Source organism: Neoarius graeffei, chromosome 28 (genome assembly GCF_027579695.1).
Source record: "Neoarius graeffei isolate fNeoGra1 chromosome 28, fNeoGra1.pri, whole genome shotgun sequence".
Taxonomy (NCBI): domain Eukaryota; kingdom Metazoa; phylum Chordata; class Actinopteri; order Siluriformes; family Ariidae; genus Neoarius; species Neoarius graeffei.
Window position 1 is genome coordinate 19768960 of NC_083596.1, and position 16137 is coordinate 19785096.

At 40.8% G+C, this 16137-nt stretch overlaps 1 protein-coding gene across 2 annotated transcripts in view; it reads right to left on the minus strand.

The window, feature by feature from the left end:
• Nucleotides 1–1704: 1704 nt before the first annotated feature.
• atp2a3 (ATPase sarcoplasmic/endoplasmic reticulum Ca2+ transporting 3) overlaps nucleotides 1705–16137 on the minus strand; it is a 194483-nt gene continuing 180050 nt past the window's right edge. For both annotated transcript variants that reach the window (XM_060912161.1, XM_060912160.1), the window contains 5 exons: nucleotides 13887–13972; nucleotides 13395–13528; nucleotides 13137–13254; nucleotides 12848–12965; nucleotides 1705–5432 (listed from right to left, as the gene is read on the minus strand). In XM_060912161.1, the coding sequence (XP_060768144.1) occupies nucleotides 5386–5432; nucleotides 12848–12965; nucleotides 13137–13254; nucleotides 13395–13528; nucleotides 13887–13972 (503 nt within the window). In that variant the 3' untranslated portion in view covers nucleotides 1705–5385. The remainder of the gene's footprint in view (nucleotides 5433–12847; nucleotides 12966–13136; nucleotides 13255–13394; nucleotides 13529–13886; nucleotides 13973–16137) is intronic.

Sequence of the window (16137 nt, forward strand, 5' to 3'; positions counted from 1 at the left end):
TCAGAGGAGAATCTGGTTCTAGCCGACAGGAAGGCTACAGTAACTCAATTAACCACTCTTTATAACCGTGGTGAGCAGAAAAGCTTCTCAGAACACACATCATAACCAACCTTGAGCCAGATGACCTACAACAGCAGGCCACCACCTCAGGTTCCACTCCTGTCAGCCAAGAACAGGAATCTGACGCTACAATGCACACAGGCTCACCCAAACTGGACTTTGTGAACTCTTTTTAAAGTTAACTAGTAGTTAACAAAGTGCCTGTTTAATAATTAACGTCTTATGCAATACTTGGCACCGCTCAAACTCAACACAATTAACCTGATGTCTTTATACCAAGTTATCATTAAGCTATTGCTGGTCCGCCCCCCCAAAAAAGAGACTCATTTCTGTAATCATTTTTATAGAAACTTACCTTCCTCTAAATAAAATGGTAATCATGTATTTAATAAATGGCTGTGCAACACTCATCGTAGATAAATGTTAAGAACATAATTCACCCAATTGTTGGGTTATGGACAGATTATAATCACAGGATATGCATTAATGCACACTTCTCGTGGTGGATCACGGAGGTGGTTTATATTTCTGTAGGTCATTATTTTTTTAATCAGAATGATAGAAAATGATAGACTATACAGTCCAATTTCATAATTATGGCGATGTGCAATCACCAGAACCAGAATTAACCGGACGTCTTCGGGTTTAATCTCAAGTTTCTAAATCTAATGATTTTTAAAGCTACCCTTCAAGTTTGATAAGTGCGTTGGAATAAGATAACGATTAGAGTTTCTTTTGGGTAATTTTAGTAAGCAGGTACGATATGTTGACTTATGAGAAAGACCGCACCATTTTCTGTAGTTGTTCTGTCCGTTAAAGAAGAGATGATTTTTTAAAAAATCAGGTTGCAAATAGAAACTTAAATCCTACTCATGTCTATCTGTTACAGTAGAAAACTAAAGCATTTCCTAACAAGTGTAGAGAATATTCCTAAAATCATATATCTGGGCTACTAAAAGTCTTCGATCACCACCTGCTCATGATGTATTGCTTGTGATCTGTGTAAATCTCGGATTATGGATTATTTCCTTCCATCGTGTCAACATCCAGCTCGTTTCGATCTCTCATTATACAATAAAATATTTTTAAATTGCCTTTACATTACAATCTGTGGCGGCACGGTGGTGTAGTGGTTAGCGCCGTCGCCTCACAGCAAGAAGGTCCGGGTTCGAGCCCCGTGGCCGGCGAGGGCCTTTCTGTGTGGGGTTTGCATGTTCTCCCCGTGTCCGCGTGGGTTTCCTCCGGGTGCTCCGGTTTCCCCCACAGTCCAAAGACATGCAGGTTAGGTTAACTGGTGACTCTAAATTGAGCGTAGGTGTGAATGTGAGTGTGAATGGTTGTCTGTGTCTATGTGTCAGATGACCTGGCGACTTGTCCAGGGTGTACCCCGCCTTTCGCCCGTAGTCAGCTGGGATAGGCTCCAGCTTGCCTGCGACCCTGTAGAACAGGATAAAGCGGCTAGAGATAATGAGATGAGATTACAATCTGTCAAATGATCTCTCAAAGCCGAGTTATTCTTTGAACTAATTGTGTTGAACGTTACATTAGAACAGCACCACTGCCATCTGGTGGCTACAAATACTTATTACATCAAAAAGACAAAAAAAAGAAAAAAGGCTTAAAAGGCACAAAAGACACTTGAAATAAATAAGATAAATAATCTTTATTTTCGTATCTTTTTCATATATATATATATATATATATATATATATATATATATATATATATATATATATATATAAAATTATGTATGCACAATCAATATTACCAATGCAATGCAGAAATTCGGTGATCAGTAGCGGGTACAAGGCTCCAGATGCTGCTCAAGAGAAACTGTGCACATAAACGAGTTGCCAGGTAAAACTGGACAATTCATCAGTTAACACAGACAGGAATCTATATGATGTCTATGTTTTTAATCAAGCGAGTAAAACCTTTAGATACATATTTAAAAAATAAAAGTTCAGAATGGTTCTCTTTTACGGCAGGAAATCTTGCGAATCATTAAATTAAATAAATTAGATGACGTTACCTTCCTCTGATAAACAGGTACACGGATGGCACAGTTCCAATCCCGGGCCCCTGGAGCCGCTGTACCCATCCCCAAACCCTTCAAAAATGTGTACACATTAAAAACTTCATTATTCAGCATTGGCCTGTGTAAACCAGAATCTAAATCTCAAAAATCAGCCCCTGCTTAAGCCTCCCTGTCTTTCACAACTCTCTCTCTCCATCTCATCTTACTTAAGTGGTTCTTTTATTAACTCTGTATCTAGGTGCATTGCTTAAGCGTATATTAAATGTTGTACCATTTTAGTATGAATACAAATTAATATCTTTTTCGGGGTGAACAGGAGCTGGATGGATTGAGGGGAGGTGGGGGGTAAATCTCAGCTATTCTCAAACCAACTTACTATAAAAACAAAACAAAACCCCTCAAATATTATTAGCATGATTCTTAACTTTATTTTACAACAATTCAAGCACAAAATAAGTAAGTAAAAGATCTCCATCAACCTTTAAAAGCAAACAATTAATAAGCAAACTCTATAAACAAACAGAACAAGATCCCCTGATGCCACGTCCTTGGAAAAAACAAAACAAAAAAACCCAAATCATTAATTTCTTTTGCTGCTGGTAAATAGGTTAATTTAAAAAAAAAAAACCCTTAAATATTACATACTGTATAGGTTATTAATTACAGTAACAAGGTTCCATGCAATCTTTTTTTTCTCCTGTACAGAATGGAAAGAGATCAGTAGTAATTAGCGAGGCTGTACAAGCCCATGGTTTCTGTTGCTTGGACTGCCAGTGGTTTGTGTAGCCACAGTGACGGGACGAGGCCTTATTGCCGTTGTGTGTCAGTATGTTGGGCTTCGAGTCCTACGGTCCGTTTATTCGGAATCGACCAGACGTACGACACAAACCAACCACTCTGGAGATGATGCCCGATGTTTCATGTGTTTCTCGTAAAGTTCTGCTGGAGCAGTTCAAACCAGTATGATCGTTGATATATTATACATGGAGCTAAAAAGACTGCTGTCATGAAGACTTTTTTTGTGTTTTTTTAAATATACATATAAAATGGCCGCCGACACACTGTAGGCTATACGTTTCACATAAGCACATCTGTCACAATGAGAAGTGCATCAAGACTTGGACAGATATTACATTACATCTCCCAATATCTATATTATCAAGGTCAACATAGTGGCACATAGGCAATGGAAGTAGCTGCTCTGCTAGATCCCTGCGCGCGCGCGCACAAACGAAAGACGCACACTGGCCCATAATCAACAGATAATGAGAGCGTTACACCTTGAACAGCAAAATGGACACACTAAATAAACCGCCTGGGTTCTTTCAGTCAATTATGATTATTATTACTAGTATTATTATTCATTTAAAAAAAAAAAAAAAAAGTGTAGCTCGGTTGGAGAAGCACTGGAGGAGGTGGCGAGTCTTAACGGTAAAACTCCAGTGGTTTGGTTTTTTTGACAACGAAATGAATTGTGTCTGAACGGAACTTGAGGTTAAAACGAGAATGAAAAGGATGCGAGGAGAAAGAAACCAGTTTAAAAAAAAAAACAATCAAAAGACGATGAATAAAAGCAGTTTCGCATTCAGAAGGAAGTGGACATACATTCATAAGACACCTTGCTCTGTAATATTTAAATGTGTGTTTCTTTCTTTCCGTGTGTGCGCGCACATGCGTGTGTGTTAAAAGCAAAGAGGCACCGTGTCCTCCTGTGTGCATGTGTATCCTTATCTTAACGTAAAATGCTTCAGGCTTCATGTTTATACATGCCGAGGCTTCTTACAGATTGTTTTTTTTACACGGAGCGGCGCTATTTTCTGACGTTTCTTCCCAGCTCTACATCCTCTTTCTCTCTCTCGCTCGCTAACAGGAATCCGAGCAAACGGTCCTTTTTTTGGAAACGGGTTTGCTAACAGCTCCTGGTGACTAGTGTTCCTGTGAAATTCGTCTAAAATGTGAAAACAAGAGGAGAAGGAGCCTGATAGAGAACCTGCTTGCGACAGAGTCAGTGTGAATCAAGAGCCGCGTGAATCAGATAAACGACCCGCCAGCAGATTTCCCCCAAGAACACACACGTGATAAGACCATCAGGACATTTCAGGGTGAGTAAACAAGCGAAAAGAAAAAAGAAAAGAAAAAGGAAATTCTCATGTGTAAACATCATGTTGGGCTTACAGAGTCCTCAGAGCTGCTCATTTGTAAAACCACAGCTGGGAGTTTTTAACTAAAAAGCTTCTGAACAATTTTAAGGTGTTGGAGTTTAAAAAAAAAAAAAAAAAAAAAAAGAAAAGAAAAAGAAAGGCACATTTCCACCAAAGTAACTTTATCAGGTCCCTAGAAATGTTTACAGGAGGCAAGGATGCGTTCAGGTGTCCAGGAACTTTTAGAGCGTCTCCACCCCATGAACCTTTTCAAGTCCTGCTCGATCTTCGGTACTTTTTGTACTGTTTTGGGCGGGGCTTAAGTTGCCGGATGCTGCTTATTGGTCAACTGCAATCGTCACAGAACAACAAGTGATTACTAAAACCCATTTTATATCCCAAACGGCACAGAACTGGCAAAATATTTGTGACCAAAAAAAAAGGCGAAACTGTTTTTGAAAGCTAAATGAATTTTTCATGTTCACACAATGATGTAAAATATATTTTTTAAAAAACGGGGACACTGCAGCTCCAATAACTTCAGATTCACTAACGAGGTGTTTTGACCTTGGTGGAAATGTGCCTTAAACAAAAAACGTACATGTGACTGGTCAATTAAACTGGCCTTGCATCTGTCCCTGCACGCGCACGCACACACACACTTTCTCTTCCTGCACCTCCTATGGTCCTGTGACGGAATGACCCGTCCATCCGAGGACTGAACCTGATCCAAAACCTTAATTCCACAAGCAAAAAAACACAACATGACCTTTAAATCTGGACCTTTTCCTCTGCTCTCCCAGTTCTAACCCCACTAATATCTACTGCATGGAAGTGAAGAAGCCAAATAAGAGCGAGTCCCTAATGAACTTTCACGGTTTATCATCACGCAACATTGTGTTATGGAGGCCATGCTTGTGCTGGTACAACACCATCACTACACTTGCACTCGGACGCGCACACACTCGCACTTGGACACAGCCCAGATTGTTTCTAGCGGTGACCCGGCCTGCAGAGAGGATGATTTAGAGAGGAGATGCAAAAAGGAGTGCTGCCTGATACATAAAAGGGAAACGGGAGGGGGGGGGAGACAGCGAGTGTATGTGCGTGTGTCGGAGTGCGTGTGCCGGAGCAGGAGGGGACGTCTTAGAATTTCAGCTGCCGACTCTTCCTGTACCTCGCCTCCTCTTCACCTAGAGAACAAACAGAAGAAAAATAATGCATGAATATGCAGATTGGGGGTGGGGGATCAAAAACAGAAGTGTCTTGAGAGGGTTCACCCGTACTTAAGCTCTTTGGGCTCCTTTCATCATACGACACTGAGCAAATCCAAGATACCAGGCTTTTACTAATTATTTCACAAGGGGTTCATTTGACTCTTTGACCACAAGAGAAGCCGCCCCCTCTTTGAAGGAAGAAACAAATTAAAAACAAGGCCAATATTTTGACATCCACATCATCTCATCTGCTGTTAACAAATGGCTTAAACAACTGTATTATTATTATACAATTGCACCATGGTTAAAGGAACAGTCCACCGTAGTTCCATAATGAAATATGCTCTTATCTGAATTGAGACGAGCTGCTCCGTACCTCTCCGAGCTTTGCGCGACCTCCCAGTCAGTCAGACGCGCTGTCACTCCTGTTAGCAATGTAGCTAGGCTCAGTATGGCCAATGGTATTTTTTGGGGCTGTAGTTAGATGCGACCAAACTCTTCCGCGTTTTTCCTGTTTACATAGGTTTATATGACCAGTGACATTAAACAAGTTCAGTTACACAAACTGAAACGTAGCGATTTTCTATGCTATGGAAAGTCCGCACTATAATGACAGGCGTACTAACACCTTCTGCGCGCTTCGGCAGCGCATTGATATCTGAGCTCCGTATCAATGCGCTGCCGAAGCGCGCAGAAGGTGTTAGTACGCCTGAAATTATAGTGCGGACTTTCCATAGCATAGAAAATCGCTCCGTTTCAATTTGTGTAACTGAACTTGTTTCATATCACTGGTCATATAAACCTATGTAAACAGGAAAAGCGTGGAAGAGTTTGGTCGCATCTAACTACAGCCCCAAAAAATACCATTGGCCATGCTGAGCCTAGCTACATTGCTAACAGGAGTGACAGCGCGTCTGACTGCGTCTGACTGACTGGGAGGTCGCGCAAAGCTCGGACAGGCACGGAGCAGCTCGTCTCAATTCAGATAAGAGCATATTTCATTATGGAACTACGGTGGACTGTTCCTTTAAGAAAAGGGGAGGGGGGGCGACAACCAAGATCAACTGTGAGCTCCTGCTCATTTACGTCCCCCCCCCGCATTTATATCAAAATGCAAGCGATTGAAGGAACAGGACACTTATTATGAATGTTGACTTCAACAAATAATTAACCGTGAAACGAGTAAGTAAAGAGCGGCGTCTCTCCTCAGGGGTTTCAAATAGCATCCTGGTAACCTGTCATTTTGAAACAGCATTTTGCTTCTTGAAATAGCGTCAAAATCCACCCTATATGTTTCGTAAATACATTCAGGAAGTCGATGTGCGACAGACCTGAAAACGGTATACACGGTATAGAACCCCAAGCTGGCGGCACGGTGGTGTAGTGGTTAGCGCTGTCACCTCACAGCAAGAAGGTCCGGGTTCGAGCCCCGTGGCCGGCGAGGGCCTTTCTGTGTGGAGTTTGCATGTTCTCCCCGTGTCCGCGTGGGTTTCCTCCGGGTGCTCCGGTTTCCCCCACAGTCCAAAGACATGCAGGTTAGGTTAACTGGTGACTCTAAATTGACCGTAGGTGTGAATGTGAGTGTGAATGGTTGTCTGTGTCTATGTGTCAGCCCTGTGATGACCTGGCGACTTGTCCAGGGTGTACCCCGCCTTTTGCCCGTAGTCAGCTGGGATAGGCTCCAGCTTGCCTGCGACCCTGTAGAACAGGATAAAGCGGCTAGAGATAATGAGATGAGAACCCCAAGCTGAAGCTCGGTACCAAATATCAAGCAGTTGTGATTTGTAGTTGCTGAGAAAAGTGTTAGGAAAATTTTGTAAACCGACCTATATGTTTCGTAAAGACATTCGGTTGGTAAACAGGAAGTTGATGTGTGACAGCCCTGAAAACGGTATCGAAGCCCAAGCTGAAGTTTGGTACCAAGTGGCTATGATTTGTGGTTGCTGAGAAAAAGGGTGTTTCGGACAGACGGACGGAGATACGGACAGGTAAACCAGTATACCCCCCCACCCTTTGGAGCAGGGGTATAAAAAACACCAAACACACACACAAAATGGTATGAAGAAGTGAGAACAGGGCTGATCTCTTTCTAGCCCAGGCTGTAGATTCATGCAGCCTTAGCAGTGACCATCGTGTCCAATTCCTTAGATTTGGCGATCGAGAAGGCTCATGTGAAGTAGAATCACATGGGTAATGAACATGAATGAGGTGGAGTACCGTCTCGATTACAATACTCTGGCATCGTTGGGATTCAAAATCAAAAAATACAATCAAAAGTACAACTTGCATGAAGGAACGACATTAACAAGTTTGATGTGGTCTGAATGAACCCTAAAAAGCTTGCTATTCCGAAGAGATGCAGCACGATTACGGACTTGATACACTCGACTTGGCCTGAAACAGCAATCACGAATAGCGTCACCCATCTGTCTTTCGATGAGTTTGCGTGTAATACCAAATTACGATGATCAACGATTCAACCACTGGCTAATAAAAATGCTCCTGAGTCATGGAGATTCACACGAAAAGATTTTTTGGTGTGTGCACAATGGAGTAAAGCTTGCGCATAATTTAATTTACTGTGACATTTTCACTTAATACGGCCATGAAATCATAACACGCTTTACTTCATTAGTCCTTCTAATTTGCTGCTACTTGAACTAATGTATTGCCAAGGTTTGATTAATTTGTGTCCTCGTCTCCAGAAAATGTCAAGTTTAGTCTCAATTATGAAAGAAAAACATCCAGAACATATTTGCAGTACACAGTAGAGGTATCTTGCAAGCCAATAATGCCATAAGAGGCAACACATGACCATGCAAAGAACTTAAAATTAAAAAGACCTACAGCAAGGACTTGCGTAAAACTAAACACTAACCTGCTTTTCAGTTTACTCATTAAATCATTTCCTTTAGAGGAGAGCACAAATTAATCAAAATGCAGGCACAATTTTATTAATAATTAACTGAGAGCTTGTCGTACACACTGTAAGCATGTCAGAGCTTTGTTAAACTAAAAAAATAATAATAATTAAAAAAATACACTCTTTGACCACTTTAAAGTGCATATCGTGGGTAAATTCAGGAGCAAGATCAATGTAATTCTCCTACATTTTCCATTCTGTGCAAATTTTTTTTTTTTACCTTGCGCAATACCAGAAAAATTCAGTTGAAATCGAGCCATTTGAGGCGAACTGGTCCGCCTCTGAAAAAACTTGGCATTTGGATTTCCTGGGAAACATTGATTTTCGTGACGTCGCGTGCGGGACGCCTCCTTCTGAATCCTACGTCAGCGCTGGTTTGTTTATGAGAAAACGACCTGGTGGTTTTCTGCAAATTTCTTCAACGTTATCGCGTAATTATTAAAATGGTTAACAGATGTATTGTAGGAGGGTGTAGCAACACCAATCTTGATGGGATTAGTACTCATCGTTTCCCAAAAGACCGGACAATGAGAGAGAAATGGGAGCGCTTGGTCTACACAGGCTGTGCACTGAAACCATGCAAAGCTCGCACAGCCTGCTGGCGCTTCCGCAGGTGACGTCACGAATCTGGCTCCAGACTCCCTTGGGATTTTTCCAGACGCGTTTTGTTATTTTACTTTTTTCCGCTGTAGACAGATGGCCTTGTGCAAAATTACCCTTCTGGATGAGCGTGTAAAGGGACATACTTTCATATAAAAAAAAAAACGAAATTGGTCCAGGATATGCACTTTAACAGGAACATTTGAATTCCTACCAGTCATTCACGCACTTATCCAATCAGCCAATCATGTCGCGGCAGCAGCAGCAACATAACACACAAGATCATGCAGATACAGAGCCTCTGCTAACGTTCACTTCAAAAATCACAAAGGGTGAAAAAAAAAAAAGTAATCTCAGTGACTTTGACTGGTGGCGTGGCTGTTGATGCCAGTTGAGCTGGTTTGAGTATTTCAGAAGCTGGGATTTTCACACACAGCTGTCTCCTGGAACACCTTTGGATGGCCAGACTCGTCTGAGGTGACAGGAAGTCGAGAGTAAATCAAATAACCACTCTTTACACCCGTGGTGAGGAGAAAAGCCTTTCAGAAAAGCACAACATGCCAACCTTGGGATGGATGACCACATGAGGCTCCACTCGTGTCAGTCAGGAACAATAATCGGAGGCTACACTGGGCACAGGCTCAGCTGGTTTCACATTTCAACTGTCCAGTTTCTGCAAGTCTGTGCCCACTACAGCCTCAGATCACTGTTCCTGACTGACATGAGTGGAACCTGATGTGGTGATCTGCTATTCTCGCCCATCTGCCTCAAGGTTCAAAGTGCTGTCCATTCTGAGATGCTTTTCAGCTCACCACAAGTGTAAAGTGTGTTTGAATTACTGTAGCCTTCATGTCTGCCTGAAGCAGTCGGGCCGTTCTCCTCTGAGCTCATTTATCAAAGTGTTTCCCCTCACAGAACTGCTGCTCACCTGATTATTTTGTTGCTGGTTTTTTTTTGGGGGGGAGGGTACCATTCCGTGTAAACACTAGAGATTTTTATGCATCAAAACCCCAGGGACTCAGAACTTTCTGGAATGATCAAACCAGCCCTCCCAGCACCAACCACCATGCCCAGGTCAAAGTCATTCATATATTTTCCCCAAATCTCTCCATTCTTATTAAAGTGGCCAGAGAGGGGGGGGGATATTACACAGTTGTGTGAAGATATGAAATTTATCTTCAAGTGGTGAACATATTCACAAGTGAAAATATTTTCAATGCAAGAAGATAAACTTCATATCTTTGCGCCACTGTGTAATGTTCTTTACATTATGTAGACACATCCACACAAAAAAAAGAAACCGCAAGTTAATCAAAAGAATTTTAATTTTGAACCGGTTTGCCATTTTGACCACGCGCATCCAGTCAGCGGGAAAACACTAGGCGTGACGTCATCGGAGTAAAATATCAGGAATGATTAAACATACAGGACACTTTTTCGATGGAATAAAAACAGGTGTAGGTAACACAGTCCGTCTAAGAACTACAACTCCCATCACCAACTTCCGCGTTGACCTACGTCACGCGTGGGCGGGATCACCAACGTCACATCCTCTATGAAAGCATAAGAAGCTGAGCAACGCTTCCTTCTTCCTCTTTCCGTCCTGGACTTCAAGCTGTCTGGACACAAAGGGAATTTGCTCCGCCGAGCAAACCAGATAAAGACATCTTTTTCTTTCTGCAAGATCCACGATTCAGCGTGATTTCTTTTTGTTTACCCTTGGCCACGGTAGACTCCAGAATTGCACGATTTTTAAACTCAGATAGAATTACAACCGGTTTTGTTTGTCTATCAGTAACGTTACCAAACTGCCGCTCAAAGCAGTTTTAATTTAAAGTTAGGAGCGATCAAATTCCTCCTAATTAAAGCGCTGTGCACATTATTTTGATCAGAGACTTTCTTTCATCACGAGCGACCACGCGTCGGACCAAGAGATCCTGTGCTTCACGGAGCAACTCACGTGCTTCACAATGGTGAAACTCCAAACGTCTCGGAACACCTCTTCATAATTTTGCGTAGAGGCAAAATACTGAGCAAGACTGGCAATTTTGGGCATAAAAACTAGTCTTAGGAATTAGCTTTTATGAAGAAGTGTGAATTTAAACTCAGGGACTGTTTAAATGTGTACACTGTAAACACGCAGCATGTTGAATTGAATTGATTGTTCCATTTTGTTTTAATCTCTCAATTGTTTAATAGATAGGCTGTGCATGCTCTCTCTCTCTATTCCTACTAACATCCTCAATTTCCTTATTTACACACATTTTGACTCCATCAAGATTTCAGTGGATTTAGTACTATTATAAGCTAGTGAAATTAGCCTACGGCTAATTCTTTTGTCCCATTAGCATCCAAAGCTAAGTGTATTGTCTCAAGGGAACACGTGGCAGCCCTCCTCCACACTCACATACACACCTTTTGTCTTAACTCCACAAGGTAGGATCCTTGGGCCTTAGCTAGCCACATACGGCTAATTCTTTTGTCTAATTAGCAACCAAAGCTAGCTCACCAGGCCTCACACACAAAAACACATCTTAGCTAGCATTCCTTTGTCTTAGCTAGCGACACAAGGCTAACCTGTGGCTCAACACGTGGCTAGTACATCTCAATTAGCAACCAAAGCTAACTCTCTTGCTGTACTTAGAAACACGTGGTCACCAGGCCCCACACACACAAACATCTTAATTAGCACACAAAGCTAATCTTTTGTCTTCACCACAACACACACACACACACCTCACTGTTTGTATATATTTCAACTGACATTATTCATTTTTATCTTTATAATAAATTCATTTATTATTGAAACTGTGTGTTTATTTGTGTTCCGATATTTCTGAAGTCATCCAATCTCAAAAGAATTCAAAGGTGCATATGATTTATGTAATATGGTAAGTGATCATAATAATTTGGAATATACCATAATTTAGCTGTTTGGTAATTTATTATTAAGCACCAAAATTAATGGTATTAATTAATGAGACTGAGCCAATGAGACTGATTCCATGAGTGATTTAATGATATGAGACTGATTCAATGAAAACGATTCAATGAGACGATTCAATGAGAGTGATTCAATGGTATGATTCAAATGAGACTGATTCAATTTAATGATTTATTAACCTTCAGATTTAATGAGATTGATCACTCAATTACCAATTGCACCTACACAGGTGTTCTATTCCCTTCTAGCGGGTTTCATTCACTTGGTTTGATGGGATGCGATATTGTTAGCATATTGCTTATCCTACATGCATTACATCACTCTACCTAATGGAGAATGGGTGTTGAAGATGGTTTACGGTATTGTCTTGACAACCATGCATGACATCAGACGTCAGAGCTGAGATGAATATTCAGTGACAGTTTTCTGCTGCGCATGTGCAGAACCATTTCTTTATTCGCTGGGAAACAAAGACGTGTTGAACACCCGAAAGCCTACCAAAACTTCATTAGATATTCTTCACGCATATTTACAAGAGAAAAACATGCCAATGGACATCGAAAAACTGGAAGAGAGACACGTCAGAGATGTGAATGTGACAATTTGTAAACAAGCATGGGCCGCCAGGTTTGCTTTGTTAAATACAGAAGATTTTGAAAGAAAAAGATGCGTTGAACACTCGAAAGGAATGTGTATGTATAATAATAATAATAATGGCTTTTTTCATGGTATATCAGATATACCACAAAAAAAGCCAGCCAATATTATTTAAAAATTGTATTTACACACACACACTTCAAAATGCATGATCTTATCTAATCTTTTCGTTATCAACTGATCTAATCCAAGCTCGTTGTTATACTGTAAAATGACCATAACTGGATTGTCAGAAGATTACGCATGTGGTCTGTGCATATCAGGCACCTTCTAAATGATGTCGGGAGATGTACTTGAGTGCCTCATCCAAGAGGATGACCGGGAAGGAGATCTTGATGACGACGATCCACTGGGAGTAGCAGAGAGGAGTGACCTGAAATATCAGCTGAGCAACAGGAGGAGGAGGAGGACAGAGAGGGACAAGAACTTTAACAGGACGGCAAAATAAACGAGAACAAGACCAGCACTCTGTTGTCGTTCTACCTCAATCTACGCCTCGTTAAACAGAACAAAGACAGGATGACGGAATGAGTGTGTATCTGCACAGTACACTTACTGGTAGTGGCTCCACGGACAAGATGAGAAAATGGAGAGACAGGGAGAGTAAGATGGCTCCCAAAAGCCAGACATTAACCCATGGAGGCATCCTCAGCAGAGACTGGTTTTCTGAAAGACTGAAAAATAAAATCGTATACACAAACCATCTCCAAATAAATATTTTAACAAATGTAATTGAAGAATAATTGCGGTTCATATTTAACTCTACTACAGGTTAAACAGTTTCCCCAGTTAGGTCTCCGGCAATATTCTCCACCTGTTCAGTGCGTTAAACATCTCGATAGTGACGAGCACAGACAGGGCCATGGTGGTGGGATAGCGGGACTCAAATACTTCACAGTCGATGCCCTTGAACATAGGATTTTCCTCAGTACACTGCATGAAGTGACGCTGCATAGAAACACACGCCACAGGAGCGGTGAGGTAAAGCCACATCAGCACAAAATGCACGATTAAACTAAATTACTTCATAATGCGAAGCGCTACATCAGTGTGATGTTCCACACAAGTCCTGGGTCATAGCTGCAGAAACCTGTTCTCTAGAAACTATCAACTGATTTTATAAAAGGAAAAAAAAAAAGAATAAATGAAATTAAAACAGAATAACTCACTAATCTGAACTGATATGATTATTATAACGGTCAATCACGATGGCACAGAATGACAGCTTGCTCTCAGTGAGCTAAGGAGCTTGTTTAATAACGTGCTCAATTAAATTCTGCAATGGAATTTATCTAAATCAACTTACCAACTGCTGGAAAGACACCTGTGGACCGTGTTCATCATACAGGTACCACCAGGTGGCAGCACCAACTGTTCCCAGTCCCACATACCCTAAAATAAACAAACAAACAAAACCAACCAACCATAAGGGCTTCATCGGATGAGCAAAATATCCAGTGGTAGCACAACAGTAAAAATAGGACTAATAAGATAAGATCAGCTTATCTTATGGAAGTTCCACAGCATTAAAAGTAATGATTTAAAACAACTTCACATCCTTTAATAAATTTCTATTATAAAATCACTAGAAAATCTCTGTGGTATAAAAGGACAAACACTTCAGGAGTCTCACCATCATGGAGTGGATTATTTTCCTGTCGCAGCACATGCCGTTGTGTTTTATTCTTTATGCTAGGCATGGCCATATGCTCATAGTTCAAAGCCAGAAACTAAGGGCCTGTTTAATACACGAGGACGCTGTAGGGTAAAAACGACTAAATATTTTATCGGAAGTGCCTTTCGTCTACACGGGGACGGCGTTTCCGAGGCTGAAAAACAGAAAAAAATTGAAAACGCCTTCCAGAGTGGATAAGTTAAAAACAGCCCCCGTTGCATATCCGTCTAAACTACCCATGTTGGGTCAAATTTTATTATGTGTAGATTATGATCAGAATATGAATCAGAATCAGTAGGTTAAATCAGGATATATGTAGGTATATGTAAGTTTAGTGAAATAGTAATTCTTAGCTTATTCTGTGTTAAAATTTAGTTTGAAATGACCTTAGGTCCGGCTGGACATTGTTTGGGAACATTTTGTTTATGAATGTGTATTTTGAACAGAGAAGTGTCTGAAGGTCTGTTTTAGTGTCAGATCGACTCATACCCACTTTGAAACAGTAGAATTAAAGTTCATGATCATGCTTATTCATTCAGTTGAATCTTAGGTCATGGCTTCATAAAGGCTATGAAATATACTGAAATATATTGAAATATACTATGGTAATGATTAATGTTAGTTTTATAGATCCCGTAATTAATGAATGCATTCCGTGATTGATAGTTTCATAGTTCTAGATTAGTTTCATAATTATAATTAAGATCTTATGATTCTAAGGATTTTTAGTTTAAGAGCATTAACCTAATTTAGTTATAAGTTTAATCCTGTTAGTGGTTTAATTGTTCTCTCTCTTTCAGACATATTCTCATTGTTCTTGTGGTTAAGTTGTTCTTATTTTTTTATGTTTATTCTCTTATAACATTCATTATTAAGAGCATACTGTTATTTGTTATTTTACTTATGTTGATGGAATCAAGATGATCAAGATGTAATTTACTGACTGACCACACATTCATGTGTTAAGAATTATTCATGTTAATTATTAAGAATTAGTAAGATCCTTTCTGTGCAAACTAGTGTTTTTTGACCTTCTTCGTAGGCAAGACATTATCTATGTTTAACATTCCAAACTATTCCACGAAGAATCAGACATAATATTGATTATAAGCCAAAATTCTGATATCTATCTGTACCTTACTGTCAGCAAAAATATATTATATTATTATGATTGATTCAAGATCATTACACACTTCTACATAGACACACACCCATAGACACACACACACACACACGAAGACAAAACATTAACATAGCAACACTAAGAAATTCCCACAAATGTTTTCATTCTGACGAAGCAAGCGAATAAACTGGCATGTGAACAACCCACACGTGTTCTCCTGTCCGTTTCTGAGCGATTGACTCGTCCTCGGGCCCGAAGGGAAGGCATCAGCACGAAGGAATCGGGGTCTCTTTCTGGGTGAACCCAACAACCCAATACGCGAAACTCTGCTCGGATCTGCTCACGTCGGGTACGCGTTTACGTCATACATATGTCATATACTGTACATGCCAGCCCGGGAAGTAAGAAAGTAAGTAAAAAAGTAAGAGCATGTCTGATTACATCGATCCAACGGACCTTCAAGCTGCTCTGGCAGCTTTAATAAACGTCCAGGACTCCTTCGAACATCTATACCGAATCTGCACATATACCGTTAATGAACAGAGGCGGGTATAGCATGCTCTTACTTTTTTACTTACTTTCTTACTTACCATAGCCAGAGTAGTCAAAGTTTTCGCGGCGCAGATGTGCAGATCAGACAAGACGGAAGACGTTGCGCATGCGTGCAGACATAGCGGAGGTCTTTCACAGCACCACCTAGCCGCCTGGCATGCACATCCAATTGAATTCCACACATTTATGCGTCACTGTATAGACGCA